At 35.5% G+C, this 18,645-nt stretch overlaps 1 protein-coding gene across 3 annotated transcripts in view; it reads left to right on the top strand.

Annotated features, from left to right (window-relative positions):
- Positions 1 to 18,645, top strand: part of LIN7A (lin-7 homolog A, crumbs cell polarity complex component) — a 147,977-nt gene that overhangs the window by 33,504 nt on the left and 95,828 nt on the right. The window contains exon 2 of one of the 3 annotated variants that reach the window (XM_056116308.1): positions 15,255 to 15,347. The exons of 1 other annotated variant lie outside the window; for it this stretch is intronic. In XM_056116308.1, the coding sequence (XP_055972283.1) occupies positions 15,255 to 15,347 (93 nt within the window). Of the gene's footprint in view, positions 1 to 15,254; positions 15,374 to 18,645 lie in introns of all 3 variants that reach the window. One more of the 3 variants, XM_056116300.1, reaches the window with a different exon arrangement.

Below are 18,645 nucleotides of genomic sequence, written 5' to 3'. Positions count from 1 at the left end.
TGGACCAGGATTTGATTCCCAGCATCCCATATGGTTCCCTGAGCACTGCCAAGAGTAATTCCTGAGCACATGAGCCAGGAGTAACTCTTGTGCATCACCGAATGTGACCCCAAAATTTTAAAAAATGTTTGCTGTATATGAAATACAATTCATAGAGTAAACAGATGCCTTGCTTAAAAAAACAGCAGAGTAAAGAAGAAAAATAGTTCAGATGGAAAAGACACAATCACAAAAAGAAAATTAAAAAGTAGGAAGACAGTGGGTGAAATACCAGGGAAGAGTTGACACAAAAATATGACAGAACAATATAAACATTCGAGGCTTGAAAGTAGAGCAGGTAGGGCACTTGCTTTGCATGCGGCTGACCAGGTTCAAACCCTTGATAAAACATACGATCCCTCAAGAATAGCCAGGAGTGGGGCTGGAGTGATAGTACAGCAGGTAGGGTGTTTGCCTTGCACTTGGCCAACCCCGGATCGATTCCCAGCATCCCATATGGTTCCCTAGGCACCACCAGGAGTAATTCCTGAGTGCAGAGCCAGGAGTAACCCGTGTGCATTGTCAGGTGTGACCCCCCCCCCAAAAAAAAAATAAAAGTATAGCCAGGAGTGAATTCCTGAGTGTGGAGCCAGCAGTAGGTTCTGAGCACAACCAGAAGTGCCAGAGCACAGCGGGTAGGGCGTTTGCCTTGCACGCAACCAACATGGCCGACCGGAGTTCGATTCCTTCGATTCCTCCCCCCCTCTCAGAGAGCCCGGCAAGCTACCGAGAGTATTCGATATGCCAGACACAGTAACAGTAACAGAAAAAAAAAATAGTGAATTTTATTATAAGACCTAAAATCAAATATGGCAACATATTAAATTTAGAGTAAATAACTCGAAAATTGTATCCCAAACCATTTTCTACTGAATTTTTAAATATATGTGTGTGAGTCAAAAAATTGCATTGCACTGACCTCCCGTTGTTTATCGATTTGTTCAAGAGGGCCCAGTAATGTCTCCATTATGAGGCTTCTTGTTACTGTGTTTGTCATATTGAGCACATCACAGGTAGCTTGCCAGGCTTTTCTGTGTGGGCAAGATACTCTTGGTAACTTGCCAGGCTCTCTGAGAGGGGCAGAGAAATCGAACCCGGCTCAGCCGATTGGCTGCGCGCAAGGTAAGGCAAATGCCCTACTGCTGTGCTATCGCTCCTGCCCAAAATTCTACAAGTTTTTATATATTAATTAGAGACAAAACTGCAATTAAAAATAACTTCCTCTACCAATATAAGTAGACAAAAATGAAATTATATGATATTTCACTAAGTTATTTATAATTGACCACACATTTTATCTATCCTATTTTCAAATTTAAAAAATTTTCTTAGTGAAAACAGAGATAGACAAATGGGACTATCTTAAACTAAGAAGCTTCTACACCTCCAAAGAAACAGTGACCAAAATACAAAGACAGTCTACAGAATGGGAAAGGGTGTTCGCCCAATACACATCCGACAAGGGGTTGATATCAAGGATATACAAAGTACTGTTGAACTCCACAAGAAGAAAACATTGAACTCCATCAAAAAGTGGGGTGACAAAATGAACAGAAACTTTCTCAAAGGAGAAATCCAAATGGCAAAAAGGCACATGAGAAAATGCTCTACATCATTAATCATCAGGGAGATGCAGATCAAAACAACAATGAGATATCATCTCACACCACAGAGACTGGCCCACCTCCAAAAGAACAAAAGCAACTGGTGTTGGCGCGGATGTGGTGAGAAAGGAACCCTCCTTCACTGCTAGTGGGAATACTGACTGGTTCAGCCCTTTTGGAAAACAGTATGGATGATTCTCAAAAAATTAGAAATTGAGCTCCCATTTGACCCAACAATACCACTCCTGGGAATATATCCCAGAGAGGCAAAACAGTATAGTTGAAGTGACATCTGCACTTGTTTGTTCATTGCAGCACTGTTTACAATAGCTAGAATCTGGAAAAAACCTGAGTGCCCAAGGAGAACAGATGGCTGATTAAAGAAACTTTGGTACATCTACACAATAGAATACTATGTAGCTGTTAGAAAGGATGAAGTCATGAAATTTATAAACAAGTGGTACTACATGGAAAGTATCATGCTAAGTGAAATGAGTCAGAGAGAGGACAGACATGGAAAGATTGCATTCATCTGGGGAACATAAAGTAACAAAATAGAAGACTAACACCCAAGAATAGCTGAGATAAATACCAGGAGGTTTACTCCATGGGTTGGAGGCCAGCCACACACACTAGGGGTAAAGGCAGCTCAGATAGAGAAGGGAGCACCAAATAAAGGGTGTTGGGAAGATCTGCCCTGGATGGGAGATGCATGCTGAAAGTAGACTATAGACCGAACATGCTTGCCACTCAATTCCTCTTTTGCAAACTACAGCACCCAAAAGGAGAGAGAGAACAAAAGGGAGTGCCCTGCTACAGAGGCAGGGTGGGGTTGGGGGATGGGGGGTGGGAGGGATACTGGGATTAGTGGTGGTGGAGAATGGGCACTTGTGGAGGGATGGGTACTCGATCATTGTAAAACTGAAACCTAAGCACAAAAATTTGTCTACAACTGTACCTCATGGTGTTTCACTAATAAAAATTTTAAAAAAATGAAAGCCATATTTAAGGTAAATTTTTTATTAACTCTGAAATATTATTAAAATAGAAAAGAAAACATCATACAAGCAATTTTATGATAATTTTATGATGAAATAAAAAAGTAAACATAAAACCTTTGTAAAACCATTCCATTGGCAACAAAAATTTGCCGTTACATATATTTACTTTCAATACCACATTAAATGGTGTATTAGAAATAAACCATCCACTCTGTCTTAAAAAGCAAGGTGTACAGCTAAAGCACTTTCTGAGAAAATGTTAGATGATAAATGTACCCATACACTTATTGCATACTTTCATGTGCATTCATAAACTTTTAATAGGAATGATAAAGAATAAAGATAATTTTGTAAATGAATGATAATGAGATGATGCATATTTCATAAAAGCAAACACTAGACCTTTGAGAGTATCAATAAAAAAGAATTTTTATGTGTCACCAACAAAAAGAACACTGGTAGGAATAATTTTGAAAGAAGTTGAACATAGTTATAAAGAAGATTTATTAAAAGTATAAAATACTACATGAAACATTGAACAGAAAAATAAAAACAAGATTAAATATACAGTCTAGGAGAGTGGGTTTATTATTATTGTTATTTTTAATTTTGGAATTTGGACCACATTTTGGGGTGCTTAGGGCTTAATTCTGGCTCTTCACTCAGAGATCACTTGTGGAGGGGTCAGAGAGACATATGAGGTGCCAGGAATCAAACCTGGGTCAGTTGCACAAAGAAAGTTCCTTGTAGGCTTTGTGTTTTGTTTCTGATATGTTTCTGGTATCAGATTGTGGAATTCTTAATACTGTGATTGAATGTTGGAAAATGGAAAAAGATCAATAAAACAGAAAATCAAAAAAAACTACATTATATCTTTAAGGAAGGCCATTGATTCAGATAATTTGCAGAGATATGTTCTTCAGTGAGCAGATAGTTTTAAAGTTACTTTATCATTCTGTTTCAATTAGTGGAGAAAATTTTTGTAGGTACTAAAATAAGTTGAGAAGCAGAATTCTATTAATTCAAATATTAATTATATAATAGCAAATAATATGATTATCCAAATCCTAAAATTTTTATATAAGTTTATATTTTATATATCTAGGATTATAATTATCATTAAGAAATGAAACATGGGGTACCTAAGTAACACTAAATGAGAATGCAACTTCAGCTATATTGGTTAAAGTTATTTATTTTGTAGTTATTTGAGTCATCTTTGAAATTTTTCGTTTTAGAAAAAATTTTGATAAACATCATAAGATGAAGATTTTGAAGAATTTTTAAATAAAGAAAATCTATCAAAACAAAATTTAAATTTTTAATTCCATCTCCTTCCCTTCCTGAAGTTTCAATATTTTTTTAATTATTGGGAAAAAAACAAATTCAGATTTGTTCTTTATAATCTTTAAATGTATTTAGTTCTTCATATAACTCTTATATATGATCATATAAGTGAAAATGTGATTTAGTCATTATTAAATTGCTATGCAAGTGCAATAAGTTACTAACAATTATTTTTCTTTGTTTCCAAGGTTCTGTTTATAAAAAAAATCAATAGAAAGTCTGACAAGGGAGCCGCAGGGAATCTAACATAACAAGAAGAAACTCATTATTTCTTGATTTTTACTTGAAAATTCAAATTCTCCTTTATACAGTTTGATAGCAGTCATGTTCTCGACAAAATATATAACCTATTCACCATAACAATTTCTGCAAACATCAAGCTTTACTTTGCTTTTAATCATCTTTTAAAGATGTAGATAGCACCATGCTAATCTCACCATACAATTTCCAAAATAACTTAGAAACTGGATGACAGTATGATATAGTAGTGATAAGGGAAAAGAGGAAACATATTATTAAGTAGCTTGATAGTAGAATAATATATCAAACTGTCAGTTTAGATAAAACCATTCATTTGTTTTTGAGCATAGGAGATATTTGAGGACATGGAAAGTTAAATTTGTAAGGTTTCTTTATAACAAGCTCTCTGAAAACACCCATCTTCATGGGGTAACTGCAGAAATTTTCTGATAAAGCTCTTCTCGTCCAATTTCCTTAGCCTTATAAAGTGGTATTGAGATTTACTTATAATAATTATGAGAGAAAACTTCCCATTTTTTGTTTGGGATGGGTGGAATTACTACCAACATAAAAGCTTGAATACTTGTTATGTACTAAGGTAAAGTGCTGTTACAACGTATAAAACACAAGAACACATATTTTTTTAACATTTATTATTCTGAGATTCCAAAAAACAATCTTTGTTCACTTAAGATTTAAGAAATCATTAAACAGGTAAGTTATGGCAAAACATTTCAACACATAGAATTTAATTTAAAATGAATTTTCTGTAAAGATGTCCCACTGTTTTATCAAGTTTCATCCAAAACCAAATGCATTCACAGTTTTAGGATAAACAAGGAGATTAATGGGTGGGATATTCTGAACACATAGAGTTGTTCCAATGATTGTTATTTTTTCACATTCTTATAGCTGTTCTTCCAGTATACCTAATTAATTGTTGAATAAATAAGTGCTTATTATATTTATTTTCTAATAAACTTCAGGAAAATTATTTTCACATAATTATTGTGCAAAATGTAGCTTGATAATGTACCTTAGAATACTTGCCAGGAACTAGGAAATGGTTTAGGTTTCAGCCTTATAAGAATAAGGCTGAGTAACAATTTCTTGTTCCTACCTGCATGTTACTGAAGCCAATTCTGGCAGCTCAGCTGTTTGTGGCTGGCAGTTCTGTGTATGTGATACCTGGCTCTGTAAGGAATTTCCAGCCACCTCACAACTAAAGGATGTGATCCTTGGAAGTACCACAACTGAAAAGACGTACAGCTAGGCCAGCCAGTAAGAATGTGTTTGAGCAAAACTGAAGGAGGGCTACGTCTTGTGAGCACTACACTAAGCATTGGTGTGATGCCTTGTCCTTGATACAGCAACATCAACAGAGGGAAAGAAAGGGAGTAAAATTATAAACTCCCTAGGGAGCTTACTCATCCGGGTCAAGAGATAGCTCAGTGATAGTTTCCTCTATGTATGTTTTGCATAGGGAGAACTGGGCTCAGTCACTGGCCCCAAGGGTTACCCCAAGAGTGATCCAAGAGTAACCTCAAAACTGATAATGCTAATAGTCATTTTCTAATAATAGCTCATGTGTGCTGAAATGAACTCTGGTTCACTTTTAAGATGTATCTTACACCTTCCATTTTAGGTTTGAATTTTATTATTATAGAAATATGGAGTATAGCCATTTAAACCCTCATTTTCTCATTCATATTTTGTAAGAAATCTAAATTTTGTCAAAGGAGTGTCACAAATATAATTGCTAGTGATACAATATGTTTTTATATAAGTACAAGAATATATATTTTAAACTTTCATTCAAAAATTTTGTCTCAAATTGTCATTGTTATGTATTAAGTATAAGCTTATAAAAATTAATAGGACACAGGTGGTTCTAGCATTTACATAAAAAAGCAGTAAATTAAGGTCTTTCAGACCTGCAGAAAACATTGTATTTTGGCCATGTCTAATTCCTCAGAAATGCCCCCCAAACAGAGTTTAGTCAGATGTTTATGGAAACTGGAAGCAAGAAATATTCAAATGAGCTAATTTCATTTTGATTATAAGTAAGGTTAGAGTTGGCTGTCATACATAGACATACTAAATTAAAGAGAAAATTAGGTGAATAAACTGTATGTAACTATACAATAAATTCTCAATATGCCTCTTCAGCAGAGAAGTATTTAAAAGAAAATAAACATGAAGCTCTTTAGCAGTGTTTATCAAAAATTGTGACTTTTGCTTTACCTAGAAACACATGGTGTCTAAAAAGTTAACAGATATAACAATGGAAAAACAGTATCACCAATCACCACCTAAAAACAAAATTATTTAAAAACACAATGAAATATTAACATTCTTCTTATGTAATGTCTATCATAGACTGGTTAGCAGTAAATCTGTTCCATCCATAGATATATAATGTAGAGCATTGCAGCATCATTATTAAGGCTGTCTTTTAAATAGTATTCATGAAATATGAACTAGTCATGCATTTTGTGTATCTAAAAATTGGTCCATGATTGTTCCATTTAAATATTTAGTGTGGTTTATAGGAGCTTGCATGCCAACAAAATAAGTGGTCAATAATGCTTTTCACTTCGTTGTTGTGATGAAAGGAAATCCCCTATTTAAAGTTACTGATAAATCTTGGAAATTAGTGTGTCTGTCTCATCTAAAACTCATCTCTGCTCTGATTCACCAACAACTTGCCAAGTTCCTAAAATGCCAACTGGCTAAAACCTAGGAATAATTGGCTCAATTTAAATGTACACATAAAAAAAATCACCATTATGTTTTTAAAATATTCCACTTTGGATATATTATCAAATGCTGAATGACTTTTCTTCATTGGACTTCAGATGACTTTGAAGTATACCTCCAAAAAATTTGGACAACAGGAGAAATTTTTAATAAGGAATTGATATGAATGACAAAATCCTGGCCCAAAATCTGCTCAAAGTGTTTGCCAAACCCATTGCAACCAAGGGAACAATTTCTACTACAGAATTCAAAGCTCTAATTGCTAAGAGAGTCTCTGAAATAGAACGTACCTATTTCAATTTCAAAGTGTTTACTTACTTACCCAATAAACAAATCTTTGGGTATAAAGAAAACCCATAGAATATTGCTTTCTTTGCTAAACAGTCTCTGTTACGTTGTTGGATTGACTGGTGTTTTCAGTTTTTCTAGTAACTATATTTTATTTTCTTTAGTTTTAATTTGTGTTTTTCTAAAGAAAATTCATCTAATATTCCCAAACACCTGGAATTGAAGGTGATTTGTCTACCATTTTCTAAGTCCATAACAAAAACACATTTTCAACTTTTGTATTATCCTTTTCTTTCTATGCCTTTTCCACCAATCTTGTGTAAACGACTAACTTTTCTTTTTTTTAATTTTATTGAATCACCGTGAGATAGTTATAAGCTTTCATGTTTAGGTTACAATCACACAATGATCTAACACCCGTCCCTCCACCAGTGCACATTGCCCACCACCAATATCCCCGGTCTACCCCCCTTTCCCACCCTCCCTCTGCCTCCATGGCAGACATTATTCCCCATAATCTCTCTCTACTTTTGGGCATTATGCCTTGCAATATAGACCCCGAGAGGTTATCATGTTTCGTCCTTTATCTACTTTCTGCACACATCTCCCATCTCGACCGGTTCCCCCAGCCATCTTTTTCTTAGTGATCCCTTCTCTATTCCAGCTGCCTTCTCCCCTTTGCTCATGAGGCAGGCTTCCAGCTATGGAGTAATCTATCTGTCCCGTGTATCTACTGTCCTTAGGTGTCAGCCTCATGTTACTGTTTTAAACTCCACAAATGAGTGCAGTCCATCTATGTCTGTCCCTCTCTTTCTGACTCATTTCACTTAAGCATGATAATCTCCATGTCTATCCATTTATAAGCAAAGTTCATGACTTCATCTGTCCTGACAGCTGCATAGTATTTCATTATGTAGATGTACCAAAGTTTCTTTAACTAGTCATCTGTTCTAGGGCACTTAGGTTGTTTCCAAATCAACAAACTCTTGCCAACAGCATCAACAAAAATTCTAGCAGCTCTTTCTTTCTTTCTTTCTTTCTTTCTTTCTTTCTTTCTTTCTTTCTTTCTTTCTTTCTTTTGTCTTACTGGTATTCGATATGCCAAACACAGTAACAGTTGTCACAATGGAGATGTTACTAGGCCCGCTCGAGCAAATGATGAACAACGGGAGGACTGTGACAGTGACAGACAGTGACTGGTCTCCTGAATTCACACTTTGTCCATGATGGATAATATTCTATGCAAACAAGCTAACAATATTCTAAACATCAAGTAAGACAGGGATAGTGACAAAACATGAATATAATTATCTACTTTTGCCAAAGCACCTCAGTAAGTTCACTAATATATTCCTTTCTTATGAGTTTATCGCACAAAATTGACTCCCGTTTACAAACTTTTTCTTCTTCTTAAAAATTATTTTATTTACTTTTATTAAAGAACCGTGATTTACAAAGTTATTATCGTTGAGTGTTAGGTCTATAATATTTCAACACCAATTTTACCACCAGTGTCAACTTTCTTCCAGCATTGTTCCCATATCCTCTCCCCACACCAACCCCATCCCAACCCCGTCTGTCAACTTGACAGGCACATTACAGAGTTTGGGTGGTTCCAGCTTAGATCTCATATCCTCAGTTTTATTTAGCCTTGTCAATGCTATTCCAGTCACTCATATCACCAGTATAAGTGAAGTCCTGATGCCTGTTTATCCATTACTTCCCATTCTCTTCTTGTTCCCTTGGTTTTTTTTTTTTTGTTCTCTATCCTTCTTCTCTCTTAAACACTGGGGTCAAGGGTGACCAAACTGTCTTCTATCCTGCAGAATGTTGAGGATTTTCTAGTTTGTTAGAACTGGCTGTTATATAGTTAAGATTATTTCCATCCTACCAGTAGGACACTATGTTGGCAGTATGACATCGACCATAGTAGGAGAATTTACACTATAGAAGAAGTAAATGCTCCAAGTCATAGTTTTCATTTTTGTTTGATTCTCTTTTTTGTAGTGCTGGCTGTTAATCATTGACCAGCACACTTCAGTTATCTTCGGTATTGCCTCACTTGCCAAGCCCCATAGTAGCATAGGTTTTGATTATTCATCTAACTTGTAACCTTGCTCCTCTCTCTTTGGGGTCTTTGATCTTGCTTTTATCCTCTCTGGATACTCCTCCTTCCATTTTATATGGGCGGCTCCATCTTAACACTTGGGTCTCAGTGTAAATGTCACTATCAAGGTTTTCTGTGACTGACGTAATTTAAAGACCACCACATGTAACTCCAATTTCTCTGCAGCAGTATACATGCAGCATTGAACAGTGCTTCAGTTGCATAGTATTGGGCTGTGAATTTGTATTAGTTGTAAGCCTTGTAAGCCACAGAAAACCAACTAATAAAGCATGTATTTGTCTCATAGACAAAAATCATGCAGTTGTATAACTCAAGGTTAGTGCTGCAATTCAGATGGCATCAAGGTCTAGTTCCCTTTTCTTTCACCTTCCTTGTATGTGATGGTCAGTTTTATGATTACAGAATCTCTATTCTGCCTCTGAATTTGTTAAGACATTTTATATGGCTGCAAATGAAGAGGAAGTGTGAAAAGGACAAAATGTTGAAGTTATTAGCCAGTCACTTTGTCTATTCAAAAAAAAAAACTTTCTTGGAAGGCATATTTGATGTCTTACATTAGGTTGGCCAGATTGCAAGTACCTAGGAAAAGAAATATGTTTGCTTTCCAATTTTTGTTCTTAAAAAATGAGTTAATAGGCTCATAGTAGACTTTGGGTACAGAATTCATAATGTTTGCCACAATTCCCAATACATTTTTAAGAAGTCCATAGATGATAAGCTTTAAATAACTGAGCTCTATCTTCATCCAGTTCCAGTTTCACAGGAGTCAAAGACCAAATTGTACAGTCTGTCCATTGAGTTAATAAAAAACCAAAAGACAAAAGTTGGCTTGTAGCCGACCATTGGAAACACATACTATTTAATTATAATATTTTATTGTTTTCATTTATAATTAATGGAAATCTTTCTAAAATAATTAGTTTACAATTTTCTGGCAATTGATAATGGTTTAGCTACTCTTCACAGATAAAATATATTGTCAGGACTGGGAGATGACACAAAGGGATGGAGGGATGGAGCACATGAGTTTGATCCTTGGTTGTGCCTGTCCTCTGAGCCAACAGTGGACTTAGCCCTAGTAGCTTCCAGATACCACTGGGGTGACCCTAGTAGACCCAACAGAACTAGATTAAGAACAGCACCAATTTACCAGCCAAACATTACAGAGAGCAATCCTGAGGCCCCTGAGCATGACCTGGAAGGGCCTTCTGAAAATATTGTCAAATACAAGCATGCTTCTTCCACCATAATGCACTGTAGGGTTACCTCTTGGTACTTTATACAGTGTTAGTACTGTTACAGAATGGTGCTATATTAAACAAACAAAAAAGAGTTCCCTTATAATTTTTGCTAATTTCTAATCTCTTTTTTGACAGGTGAGAAGATTAGATAAGATCATGGGCAACACAGTGAAATTTGTATCATTTTGATTCCTCTCTTGTCATTTACTCACCGTATTGCGTTAGGCCACATAATTCATCTTTTTGAGTTTCCAAGTGTTTTTGTTGTTATTGTTGCTCCTTTGTTTTGATTTATAGTTTTTTAAAGCAAAACAATGGAAACCATAGTCATCCTTTTGTGTTCTTGTGACATTGAAACACCATCTAAATAAGACAAGTAAGCACTGAAAATAGGATGGCTATTAACTTATTTCGTTCTTTATTATATGTTTAGCTATCAATCACATGTAAAGTACACTTGTGAACTACTTCCTGCTTCAATGCCTTTTGAAATAACCTGCTCTGAGATCAAAGAGATGTGAAGGTTCTCTCTTTGCTCTTTCTCCTTTTTTCTCCTCTCCTCTTCCTTTCCTGCCCTCCCCTCAAAACGCCTCCTCTCCCTTCTCCTCCCCTCTCCTTGCCCCCCTCCATACTGCTCCCCTCCCTGTGTCTCACCCCCTTCTCTTCTCACTATTTTATCTTTATTAAGTGGTCATAATTTTTTATTTGAATAAAATTTGTGAATCAGTACTTTCAACCTTTCAATTTTGAACATTTTTTAAACTTGAGGAATTTAATAACTTAATCCCTGTCAACAACTTTAGAGAAGGAAAAGTGCTAGGATTATTTTAATCATTTGTATTCCTGAGCCATATCTTAAATGTATATTTTTACAGGCTTAAAATTCTAATTTACTAGGTTTTTTTACTAGAGAAGTATTTTCAACTCTATAGATTTGAACTTCATCTTCTCTAAAATAGGAATAAAATGTTTTTTACAGTTCAAAATGGTGTCATACTAAACTCCTGATGCAACAGCAATCAGATCTGTAAGTAAGGCTGTTATTATACAGAATAATAACTTTCAGACTCTACATAGATTATTCCCAACATGACCACACATTTTAGTCACTGGGAAACTTTAAAGATACTCATATTCAGGTATTAGTTCAGAACAATGAGTTGTACATATGTATATATACATATGTGTATAAATATACATATATGTATATATACACACATATGTTATATATGTATCATTGTATATATACTCAAAATATCATTGTATATGTACTCAATATTTGTACCTAGGTATCTATACTTTATCCCCATTGTTCCCATTTGATTCTATGACTGATAGACATGTCTGTCATTTAGAGCATGTCAAGTGATCCCAATAATCAGCAAATAGTACCCAAGAGAGGTACATTGGTTAATGGAATAGGTGTTAATCCTTATTGAAGAGGAAAGATTAAGAACTCAGCCTCTAACCAAGAAAGTCTGCGGAGCACAAAGCTATTATTAAAAGTACTGAATGTTGAAGGGGAAAACCACTGAAAAAAAAAGTGTACTAAAATAAAACACCCAGGGTATTAAATTGTTTCAGGCATTGAATGTTTCAACAACAATTACACCACGAGTATGACCATCCCTCACCGTTGTTTACAGTTTCCCACCTACCACCCAAGTCTTTCCCCTAGGTGGGCACAAAACTATTTATTTATTTTATATAAAAATATATAATAAAATAAACAATAATTATATTTAATAATTTTACATTGCTTATTACAAAATATAAGTGAAATTATCAAAAAATAGTTCAGTGAAAGAATGTTTGTAAAAACTTATATCTCAATGAGGTTATTATTTTTGCTTATTGAGATTAGTTGGCATCTGTGCTGCTTTGCAATATTATTTACTGTGCTCCTACTAGACTGTCACTGTGTCACTGTATCACTGTAATCCCATTGTTCATTGATTTCCTTGAGCAGGCACCAGTAATGTCTCCATTTGTACTAGCCCTGAGATTTTAGCAAGTGTCACATTGGAGACTCTTTTAGGGTCAGGGAAATGAGACCCATCATTGTAACTGGGTTTTGGCATATCAAATACACCACGGTGAGCTTGCCAGTCTCTGCCGTGCAGGCAGGATACTCTTGGTAGTCTGCCGGGTTCTCTGAGAGGAGAACTAGACAATTCTTCCACTTCTGGGAGCTTGGTTTTATAGTCTCTGGGTCTTGGCCATTGATGGAATTACACAGTTCTGGGGGCAGTTGGTGCATATAACGCCTAGCTACTGGAAGATGGGGGATCTGGGTGGAGGAGGCCCAGTCCCGATCCAAGCAGTCTTGGAGATCTCAGCCCTGGGTCCCGCACACCTGGGTTCCTCTGCCGGTTCCTTCATGCATGAGGCTCGTCTGAGCATGTGGAAAGTGGTCTTAAGCATGGCTGTGGCTTGTTCTGGAGGTCTACAGCTGCTGGGGCTCTGCTCCGGACTGTCATTTTGTGGAATTTGGAGCTGACTTACAGCCACATATGTGCCTTTGGGTTCCAGGAACTCTGGGATCTTTAAAACTGGGATAATTCTTAGCCTGCTCCGTCCTGAGGTGGCCCCAGAATTTTCAACCCAAAGACCAGTGTACTTTCATGGGCTTGGTTTAGCATTTCTTGGAAGATTCATTCTGTAAAGCTAGGACATTTATCTTGTACTGGCTGTGAGATCTAGGCTCAGTCTTAAACATGTTGAGAATTTCCTTGGGAGTCTAGGTGTGGATTTCTATGCAGTTACAGATGCACAGAATTCATAGTTGTGTACTTTATTGACTATGCTTGTGACTTGATAATTTTCAATAGACTATGATGTAAAGTCTTTGTATATAAAGATAAGCATTTGAAGCTAGCAGTATCATACTGATAGCAGTCTGTGCTCCTTTAGTCCACTGATAGCATTAAGTTAGGACTATTTCAAGGAAAATTCTTCATTAAAGTTACTTATTAGATTAGTTACTTCATTGAATACATACACATCTACCAGCATCATCTTTATTCTTTTGTGACAGCCATTTTATAATAGGTAGCTATTCTATTTGTTGATGAGTTCCACAAGTTCAGAAAGGAAGGTGCCATATTTTTATTAAAATTGGGACTAAATAAAATGGGGAAATGATTCAGTAAATGGATCATATACCCAAATGGTTTGTTAAATGGAGGAAGTGTCAATTTAAAGACTTACCAACCTCATGGACGTGCAATGGCTTTAGGCACTAATCATTTAGAATTGGAAAGACTTCTATCCTATACCTAAATGCCTCAGTGACTTTCTTTAAATTAACTACAGTCACAGAAGTGAAGAGATCTTATAAGTATTTTTAAATGAACTTTTATAATTTTACTTTCTATTGGCATCACAAGAGTATACTTGGGATTTTAAAGCTGGATTTAAAAGACTGTTTCTTGATTCATGAGACTGATAATGCTCAGAAGAAAGAGGCTTTTAAATGTTGCTGAAAATGGGCTGGAAAGATAACCTAAGGGGCTGTAGAGAGTGCTGTGATGGTCTGCTGAGTCTCACCACCTCTGGGCCTGAGCACTGAACGAACAAGCCTGCCAGCACAGTGAGGCGAAGTATTACTAGGAATGACTCCTGTGACCCCTGACTATTTTGCTTGGGAGTTAACCCATAAAAATTATGTTAAAAGTATTGGGGCTGGAGTGATAGCACAGCATGTAGGGTGTTTGCTTTGCATGCGGCCGACCCGGATTCGATTCACAGCATCCCATATGGTCTCCCAAGCACTGCCAGGGGTAATTCCCGAGTGCAGAGCTAGGAGTAACCCCTGAGTATCGCTGGGTGTGATCCAAAAAGAAAAAAAAAGTATTGCTGATACCTTTTTTTTTCTTTTTTTTGGTACTGATCTAGAAACTGCATCTTCAGTTTTTATGAAGTTAACTTTGTGAAAAGAGGATAGAGGAAAATAAATGATTCCACTTGCATAGAGAGAAAATTATGTTGTAGTCTTGGAATAATACAGTGGCTGTGAAATAGAGGAGAGAGATAGAGAGAGAAAGAGAGAGAGAGCCGTCATGAATGTGTTCTTTTATCAAACATTTATTAGCTCTATTATACCAGATTCTGACAATGCATTGGTGACCAAACGGGAAAAAATTCTAATCTCAAGAAGTTTTACACAACTGGAGGAGATAAATGTTAGTCAGATTCTCAACATGCTAATAAATGTAAAAATGCAGATGTGATAAGTGTGGTATAAGATAAGTCAAACTTCTAAAAGCATCTCAGGTAAAATTGACAAGCCTCCTTTGGTTATTGTGGTTTCTGAATATATAAATGACATGGTTCCTGCATTTCATTCCTGAAATAATATCCAAACTGATTTGTGTGACAGAAATAATATACAAGAAATGCCACTAAAGAAGGTATATTATGACAAATTATGTCTAACAGAGTAAAATGACCTTTTACAAAAGATGAGATCAATAAGCTATGAATTGAAAAATCTCATTTTGCAATTAATTCCACTTACTTTTCATTGTCATTATTCAATTTAAATATTGTACTTCAGGTATGAGATATAGTTTTCTCTAGTGTCTCTCCATTTTTTTTTATGCAGATGTTGCCAGAGCAATTGAATTACTGGAAAAACTACAGGAATCTGGCGAGGTACCAGTGCACAAGTTACAATCCCTCAAAAAAGTGCTTCAGAGTGAGTTTTGTACTGCTATTCGAGAGGTATGAGATTAAGATTTTAATGATTATAATCAGCAATATGTCTTCTGAAAAGAAAACATGTCCTTTCCATGCAAATTTTTGAGATAGTTAAGATGGTAACTAAATCTTAGCTTTCTGTTTTTAGCTACTTGGACAGGTTCTAAAATAAAATTTAATTAATTAAGGTAAAGGTTTTACCTTTTAAGGTAAAGGTAAAGGCCCTCCCGTTGATCGTCGATTTGCTCGAGCGGGCCCAGTAACGTCTCCACTGGAGACTTTGTTGTTACTGTGTTTGGCATATCGAATACTCTCGGTAGCTTGCCGGGCTCTCCGAGAGGGGCAGAGGAATCGAACTTGGGTCGGCCATGTTGGCCGCTTGTAAGGCGACCTCCCTACTGCTGTGCTATCGCTCTAGCCTAACCTCCAAACAAGCTAATTAATTAAATTATTAAATTAGATCAGTTAGAATTTATGCATACATATAAAATCAAATATTGACCTTCTGTAACCAGTGAAGTGCCCAGCAATGACTGAACAGTCTAGACTATGCTCTAGTCTCTTGAAGTTGTCTAGAAATTCAGGTTAAAAAGAATCACTATTATTAGGGATGAAGTGTACATGGGCATTGAGCTCTCTTAAAGGACACTCAGCTAAAGTTTTTGCAGGTGTATCTGAGAATCTTACTTACCTACTGGAAAATGTTATATTTAAACAAACAATATCTAATATAATAATGAAAAATCCCTGAAAGGTTGATGCCCTTGTAACAAATCTTTGTAATGCTTTCCTGGTAAATAGACTGAAGACCAAGGTGAAGCAGACACATTAAAATAATTATTTGAGTATTTTATATTGACTTATAGTGGAACTGACTGGTGAACTAATGAATTTACTTAATTATAAGAAAGTTCACTGATTATATACATATATATGTAAAAGATGCATATCTTTATATATATAAGATATATATGTACATCTTTTCCATAAGGAGATAAACAATAATTCATTAATGAGAATCACAAGTCCAGCTAACTACAAAATTTTCATGCTAAATATTACCCAGTAAGGAATTAGCTACTGTTACCTTTCCAAAGTTAGTTGAATTCATTGCCTGCTTAGAAAGTTTGGTATAGCAGAGAGCATAAATCCCTCAAGGAATGTTTATGTCATTCTCTTTCTCTTTACAGTACTCTAATGTACACTCTTGTGCATGACATGTGAGTTTATGAGTACTCTGTAGCTAGAAGGTACTTGCTCTGCATGCAGCCCATCTTAGTTCAATCCCTGACACCACCTATGGTCCCCTGAATACCACTAGGAGTAGCCCCCTTGAGCACAGAGTTAGGAGTACTTCCTAAGCATTGCCAGATAATAAAACTCAAAAACAAAACAAGATTTAGAACAAGGTTAATGTCAGCCAAATTGTTGCAAAATCTAACTCGGGTGTGCCATGGTTGAAATTTGTATTTTAGATACTTCATGGGGCTATGCCTCAATCACCCTGTTTTTTTTTCTAGCTACATTTTTGAAACTGAACAGCATATAATCAACCATTGCATCAGAGGAAATTAAATAAGAAATTAAAAAGTTTCTTCAAAATAAGCAGGAATGAAAGTATGAACTATCAGAATCTTGGGAGCATTTAAAGCAGTACTAAGAGGGAAGTTCTTAGTAAAGCAAGCTTACACCAGGAAACCAAGAAAAGCTCAAATAAATGACCTAATCTCATAGCTTTAGAAACTAGAAAAAGAACAAAGAATCTACAAAGTACAATGAAGGATATAATAAAAATTAGGAGAGAAATAAGTGAAAGAAAAATGAGACAATCAATACATATAAATTAGTATAATTGAAACCTGGAGCTGATTTTTGAAATGAATGAATAAAACTGACAGTTTCCTAGAGTTACAGTGAAAAAAAGGAAAACTCAAATAGATCAGTGATTAAAGTAAAGAAATTACAACAGACTCTCTAGAAAGACAAAATATCGTAAGTACTTTCTATGAAAATCTTTATGCCACTAAGCTGGAGAACCTAGAAGAAAAAATGAATTTTTCAGTTATACAAGCCTCCCAAGACTGAATCATGAATAAATAGAAAATCTTAACAGACTAGTCATGAAAAAGACAACTAAACCATAACTAAAAATCTTCTTCCAAACCAGAAGCAGGTCTTAAAGGTTAAAAGAATTACTAACTACACTACTCAAACTCTTATAAAATATTAAAGACACAAATATTCTTCATAATGGTTTCTACAAGTCCAGATTACCCTTATATCTAAAGTAGACATAGATATTATGAAAAAGAAAACATAAAATTACAGATTAATTTTCCTGTAATTTTTAAACAGCCATTCAGACATCTTCTAAACCTTAGGGAACCAAATGCAACAAAATATCAAAAAACACCAGTGGAATTGTTCTAAGGTTGCAAAGGTAATTCTATATATGCTTATCAATTAATGTAATACATCATATCAAAAAAGGAAAGATAGCATATATAATCATAGAAATAAATATATAGGATATTGAGTTTTTGACAAAATTCAATATTCACAATGTAAAAAAGCTCATTAAAATACAAGAAAAGGAGTTTATTTCAAGGTAGTGACAACCATGTAAAACAAATCATCACCGATAACCTCATTCTCAGTGGTGTAAAACTGAAATAAGAAATATATATGAGAACAAGGAATGAAGGAATGGAGGAAGAAATGAAGGAAAAGAAAGGAAGAAAGGAGGGAGGGAGGGAGGAAGGTAGGAGGGAGGGGGAGAGAGAGAGGGAGGGAGGGAGGGAAGGAAAGAAGGAAGGAATAAAGGAACTAAGGAAGAAAATTCGACCCACATCTTTCTTACAACATACACAAAATTAATTCAACATAAAGACCTAAAGATTAGAGAAGAATCTATAAGCTACATCAGAGAAAGCATAGGTGAAAGCATATATGAACCTCAGAGATGTCTTCAGTGATTACAGTGAATACATTAAATTAAATTTTTTTATGGTGAAAGAAACTTACTATCAGGTTCAAGTTCTGTGGGCAAAGGTATGGAGAATTCTCCAAAATTCAAAATAGAGTGCCCTTTTGAATCCACTGCTGGCATGTATCCAAAGGGGACTAACCCAGTAACTTAAGGGCCAGAGATATAGGACAGGGGTTTAGGCCCTTGCCTTGCATTCAGTCAATCCTGATTCTATTCCCCCTTGTACCACCAGGAATGATCCTAAACACAGAGTGAGAAGTAAGCCCTGAGTATTGTGGATTATGTTCCACTAAAACATAAGCATAAA

Source organism: Sorex fumeus, unplaced genomic scaffold (genome assembly GCF_029834395.1).
Source record: "Sorex fumeus unplaced genomic scaffold, SorFum_2.1 ptg000003l, whole genome shotgun sequence".
NCBI lineage: Eukaryota > Metazoa > Chordata > Mammalia > Eulipotyphla > Soricidae > Sorex > Sorex fumeus.
This window is presented reverse-complemented; position numbering and strand designations above follow the sequence as displayed.